This window comes from Meriones unguiculatus, chromosome 8 (assembly GCF_030254825.1).
Source record: "Meriones unguiculatus strain TT.TT164.6M chromosome 8, Bangor_MerUng_6.1, whole genome shotgun sequence".
NCBI classification, from domain to species: domain Eukaryota; kingdom Metazoa; phylum Chordata; class Mammalia; order Rodentia; family Muridae; genus Meriones; species Meriones unguiculatus.
This window is the reverse complement of record NC_083356.1, coordinates 80,668,191-80,674,270: the sequence shown is the minus strand read 5'-3', so window position 1 is coordinate 80,674,270 and position 6,080 is coordinate 80,668,191. Positions and strand designations below refer to the sequence as shown.

The following is a 6,080-nucleotide window of genomic DNA, read 5'->3' as shown; positions in this document are numbered from 1 at the left end:
TTATGTTCTAAAAGGAATATAGTAAAATTGATTATAGTATTAGAAATAGCACCTACAAAATGTCCATAACTTGGCCCAAACTTACTGTTTACTGAGGACTCAACCAAAATCAGTGTGATTAGGAAGAGGAATCCAGGGTAAGACATAATTGTCAACACTTGTAGCTTTAAAAAATCGAATTTATTTGTTTTCTGTGTATGAATGTTGCTGGTGCTTATGTATGTGCAGAGTTCAGAAGAGAGCCTCAGATCTGGGGCTAGGTATGATTGTGAGCCACATGTTGGTGCTAGAAACTGAGCCCAGATCCTCTTCAAGTATAACTGCTCCATCGCTCAAGTCTTTTAAGTACAAGAAATTTAGAGGAAGTGTTAGATGCAGTAGGAGACATGAATTAGTGGATTGGGGCAATAGGATGTGCATGTTTTATATAAGCCCAGAGGCTGATATGGTAGCTCTTGGACACAACATGAAGGATACATTTTAGGATACCCATGGAGGAGTTGCAATTCTGTTGACAGATTGTGTTTCAGAGAGGACTGGCCAATCATGGAAAATGTTGGGTGGTAGGAGGATTTTAGTAAGAATTTCATGATTGATATTTCAAGATTATATCAAGACCCCTCTACCTGAAAATCCTTAATTCTTGCTGGATTGATAATGTGAATTGATATAAGATAAAATTGGGATGATTGGTGGTTCTTTGGCCCTAAGAATACATCATTTGGGGGGAACAAGATATTTTTCCTAGTCAGAGCCACCAGGCATGCTGTGATACACAGGCTGTGTGGAAGCGAAACACCCATCTACCTAACATCTGGAAACAATTCTGAAGAAGCATAGACTGGAATCCTATCCTCAGCAGTGGGCCAACAAGGCAGCTCAACAGATTAAGATGTTTACCACCAATCCTGATGACCTGGTGACCTGATTTTGATTCCCCAACACCCAAATGATGGAAGGAGAGAACTGACTCCCACAGGTTGTCTTCTGGCCCTGGGTGTCCTAGCATTCACACACAAAACTCACACTTTGTCCCTCACCCCTCTTTCTCTTCTTCCCTTCCTCCTCGTAAATGCAGTAAGAGTAGTTCCTCAGCAATACAAAATCTCACTACAACTTTGAGCATCCCATTATTTCATTAAAGAAAAACCATTCAGGATCGAGGATGAGTGCGACATAAACTGTTGAGGAATAAAGGAGAACCTTTTGCACCAAATACATTTGGTTCTGTGAAAGCTTAGTATCTCAATATTTGGGATACTGTCCAATTATGGACATTTCTAAGATATTTCTCGTGCATTTTTATTTGCTCTTGTGTGCTGTGTGTGCAAGTGTGTATGTCATGTGGAGATCAAAGAGTCTTTGAGAGCCCGTTCCTCTGTGGAACAGAGGGTTCCAGAACTGAAGTCATGTCAGGCTTGAACAAAAAGCATCTCTCACTCTGTTGAGCCATGTATCTGCACTGTGATGGTGTGTGTTTTAACAAAAATGTGTTCTAATAAAACGAAAGTGGCTCAAGAGAAAGTTTTATGCCTTCTCCCAAATCTGACAGGAAGAAATGAATTTAGGATCTGCCAGACAGATTTGCATAGGAATGAAGATGTACAGTTATTACTCAGCTTAAGAATTATATTCTTCAGATGAAATACAACTGTTATATTATCAAAGATAACTCTTCATTAGAGCAGAATAGAAGAAGTTACTAGTATTAATTGTACTTAGATGATGGTAGTTTTGCATGCTTGGGTCTGTCAAAAATGCAGTGAAGTTTATACTAAAAATAGCTAACTAGTGTAAATTTTCGAATCATCTGCAATGGCACAGAATGGCTAGCTTACACAAGAAGCAGTTCTTTTTAGGCTCTTCAAAATGGAATACATTTCTTGTAGTTACTGCAATTGGTTCTTTTTGCAGTGCGGTTTCTTTTTTCATGGTAATAAAATTCTCGTGCCTTCTTACAAGCTTAGGATCTTTCCTGCAGCCAAACCATACTGTATATTGCTAAATCTTTATAATTTAGGATCGAGTCCTCTTTGAAGGGAAGCACTGAGCCGCGGGAACTGCATTCGAGGTGATTCAGGACGACTCCGTGAAGGAGAGCTGCTTTGCTCTCGAACTTCTGGATGTATTTAGAGAAGCGCAGTGCTTGATTTTGGTTCTGGAACGGTGCAGAGGCGGGTGGGGGCGGGGGACGGGATTAGCAGGTGTCTGGGATGCTAGATGCTAGCCAAAGAACCTGCAGGCAGGTGTCTGGCTCTGGACATGCAAGTCCCTTTTTCTGGCACACGGGGGCGCTCAGGGCTCCTCCTGCTCTGCTGGCAGTCTCCAAAGCATCTCTGCCGCTACCAGCAGTCTCAACCAAACCTCGGGGTGGGCCGTGAGAAACGTGACGGCCTGAGCGCCCAATCGGCGGCCGGACTTGCAGGCACACTGCCGTTGCAGCCAATAGGAGCCGAGGAGGGGACGGTCCCCGCGGCCAGCCTGGCCGAGGCGCGAGTCCCTCCTCCCGTCTCTCCGCCTACTCCAGCCTCCGCCGCTTCAGCTTCCCGAGCGAGCCCTGCGGCCGCCGGAGCATCTCCCGCGGCGGAGCAGGAGCCGGATGGTCAGAGGAGCCCGGCAGTCCCAGCAGCCGCGGAGTCGCCTGGCCCCCAGGTGCGGCGGCCTGCCTTGCCAGGCGGAGGCCAGGGGCGGGGGTCCGAGGGAGCGGGCCTGGGGGTGGCGGCCGAGGTGTCGGGGCGCCGAGCCCTGAGGGGCGGGGGTGCAGGCACGCACCATCTGGGGGGCGCCGAGGAGGAGCAGCTCGTCGGGGCGGGGAGCGAGGGCGCGCAGGGCTGGAGCGGAGGGCGCGCGCCCCACGGGGGCCCAGGAATGCGGGAACCGGGGCTGAGGGGCGGGGCCGCGGCCGAGGGGAGCTGAGGGGCCTGCGGCTCTGGGCAGACAATGAGGCCGACGGGGCGGGTGGTTTCGGGGAGCCGAGCATTGGGGCGGGGAGCCGAGGGCATTCGAGGACCAGTGAGTCCCAGGTTGCTTGGTCTCAGCCTGAGGGGTTTGTAAGGGCAGGGGTGGACGCGGCCAACCTGTGGTCAGCCTGTGGCCCCGGAGGGTGGTACACGGAGTGCCCCACGGGCAGGGCGAAGCCAAGGGTGAGCTCTCTTAGTTACGGGTCTCGTTTGTTTGCTCTGTAGACTGACGGGCACGGTGGAGAAACCACCTCGAAAGCGGAAAAGCAGGTAAGGCAGATGCCTTCCTCTCTAGCTTCGTGTTTTTCTGTTTGCCTGGCTGCCCCTGTGCTGCATAATTACATGGTCAGTAGGTGAAGTTTCTGATTTAGGTCCTTTTTTGTTGTTTGTTTGTTTTAGTAAATGCGACTGCATGCTTCAAAGTACCACCACCTCCCCTTTGAGGTATATGATTCTGGAAACATATATAAAAGCCCAGTTTTTTACTTCAATCATAATTTCAGTTTCTCTTGCATCTCTGTAACAGAAATAGTCATTGAACAGCTACTGTGTACACAAATTCTCTGTGTGTTGTTTTTTGTTTGTTTGTTTGTTTTTTGAGGCACAGTTTTGCAGAAGAGGGAACTGAACCAGAGTGGTCACTACTTAGCCAAGATCACACATCTGATAGATGATAGAACCGGTTTTTGAATCCAGGTTGTCTGACTGTGGAATTTATGCTCTTTAGACTGTAATGTTTCTAATAAATATACAGTTGAAAGTAGTCTCACCCCCCCCAAGCTTTCTCTCTTTTTTATTATATATAAGGTCTAATAAATTACAATGGTTAATAAGAAAATAGTAACTAAGGATTTACATAGGTCACACACAACTGAATTTTTCCTTAGGCCGTGAAGAGTGTTGATTTCCTAAATATGTTTTAGTGTGTTTCATATGTTGGTACTTACAGCACAATTTTATTTAGTTATTTGAAGACTACTTTTTTTTTTTTTTAACCTATCTTGGTATTGGAATTGAGAAAGTTAGCTACAGTAATGATGATGTGGCCAGTAGCATCATTTTCATAACTAATACTTCGGAAGTTGTCCATTAATACGCAGATATCCTCAACAGTAAATAGGTACAAATGCCAGTGGTGGGTGTAAGCAGTAGCCAAATAGCTTTGCTAGTTTTTAGGGCTACTGTTCACTCTCATAGTCACATGGAGCTGCCGAGCACCCATAAGGTTGGCTAGCATACCTGAGAAACTGGATTGTTTGTAGGTGGGCATGTATTTGTGTGTGCAGTTGAATGTTCCTGTGAATGCCCATACATGCGTGTCCATGTGGAGCCCAAAGGTCTACTTTTGTTGTTGCTCCTCAGGAGCCATACACCTGGTTTGTGGAGGCTCTGTCTCTGGGACCTGGGGCTCACCATTTGGCTAAGCTGGCTAGTCAGCCAGCAGTCCCTGAATCTATCTGCCTATCTACTCCAGACTGTCAGTTTTTAATGTAAGTTAAAAAAATTATTTTTACATTTGTTTATTTATTCATCTTATGTATGTATATGAGTGTGGACATTGCATGTGGAGGTCAGAGAATAATTTATGGAAGACAATTGTCTTTGTATACCATGTGAGTCCCTGGGAAGAAACTCAGGTTATCAGCTTGACTATAGGAATCTTTACCTGCTGAGCATCTTGCTGGCCCTTTAACCTTACATTTACAAGCTCATCATTCGTTAGAAAATGTTTAAGTATGTCTTAAGAATTCTTGGGTATGTAAGTCTGTTCTTTCATCTGTAAGTCTTATGAAAGTCTAAATATTTACCAGGCCTACCAATTAAAATGTAATGTTCAAAACAAGTATATGATAAAATTAAATTTAAGTTAGCACAAAAACATGAATGTGAAGTTCTCGTTCTGAGTTTTAATCATTACTTGGTAGAATAGTTAGATGTATTGGAGTAAATAAATTTACTTTTTTCATTTAGTTAGTGTGTGTGTGTGTGTGTGTATGTGTGCGCGCGCGCGCGCACTTGTATGTTTAGAGGTCAGGGGTCACTTTGCAAGAGTCAGTTCTTTTCATCCTGTGGTTCCCAACTGAACTCAGGTTGTCAGACATGGTGGCAAGTGTCTTTATCCACCGAGTTGTCATTCTGGCCCAAATTAAGTAATTTTTGTTATTACTAAAATTATTTTCCTAGCAGGCCGTACTCTAGCTACTGTTTAGCCTAAGCTTCCTTGTAGACTATGCAGTAAACTAGACTTCCTATAGTCAGATTTGGGAATCCACTTATCCCCTCCATTCCCCAAATCTCTGTCCTGCCAACAATAGTGGTAAGTCCACTACATTTACACATACATACTTTTCACACACACAAACATAAGCTTTCATTTTTAACTCTTTCTGATGGCGGTAATTAGAAAATGAAAATCTTACAGGGTTATAATTTTTTTTGCTTGTCTTATGATGGCCCTCGTTTATTTCTCATTACCCCATTGCCGACTCTTATAGGAGGCCCCTGGCTGGTTTTTGGCCTCTAATCTTTATTCACTGTGCTGTGCCATTTGATCATGTATTTCTTGTGCAGGAGTAACCTCATGAGTTTCCTCCTTGCTACTTAACATAATTCAGAGTTTTTAAGCTAACCATAGCAACTGAGGACTATTTCCCTTTTACTATTTCCTTTCTAGCCACTGGTTAGTGCTGTAGCCATAGAAATTCTCTTTGCTGGACCTGCCATCTGGTGAGCCAAGATGAGTGAATTGCTGAATGTATCTTGTTTGCCATTCCCAGAATTTCTGTTTAATTTTTGTATGTGACCTTTCTTTCTGGATAATTTCTGCTCTTTTAAAACTTAAAGTATACATCACGTCCTTGGTAAGGTTTTCTCCATCCCCTTCCCTTCCCTGTGCTCTCCTCTTCTGCTCCCATCCATACTTACATGTGATGATTTTGGCTGAATGTGAAGCCACCTCTTGTTGCATGCATGTTGTGAGCTCATAAGCCATGTGGCTAAGATCATGTCCAAGAATATTCACTCTCTAAATATTTCCCAATCCCTTTCCCTATGTCTTGTGCTGTATCATATGAAGATCCTTTCCCATACATGTTGTCTTGCTTGGCATGCAAGAGGCCT

At 44.5% G+C, this 6,080-nt stretch overlaps 1 protein-coding gene across 3 annotated transcripts in view; it reads left to right on the top strand.

The window, feature by feature from the left end:
- The first annotated feature begins 2,524 nt into the window (after positions 1-2,524).
- Scai (suppressor of cancer cell invasion) overlaps positions 2,525-6,080 on the top strand; it is a 111,554-nt gene continuing 107,998 nt past the window's right edge. For all 3 annotated transcript variants that reach the window (XR_009593837.1, XM_060390093.1, XM_021633365.2), the window contains exons 1-2: positions 2,525-2,652; positions 3,186-3,230. Coding sequence is in view for 2 of the 3 variants with exons in the window: in XM_060390093.1 (XP_060246076.1) it covers positions 2,600-2,652; positions 3,186-3,230 (98 nt within the window). In the remaining variant the exon portion in view is untranslated. The remainder of the gene's footprint in view (positions 2,653-3,185; positions 3,231-6,080) is intronic.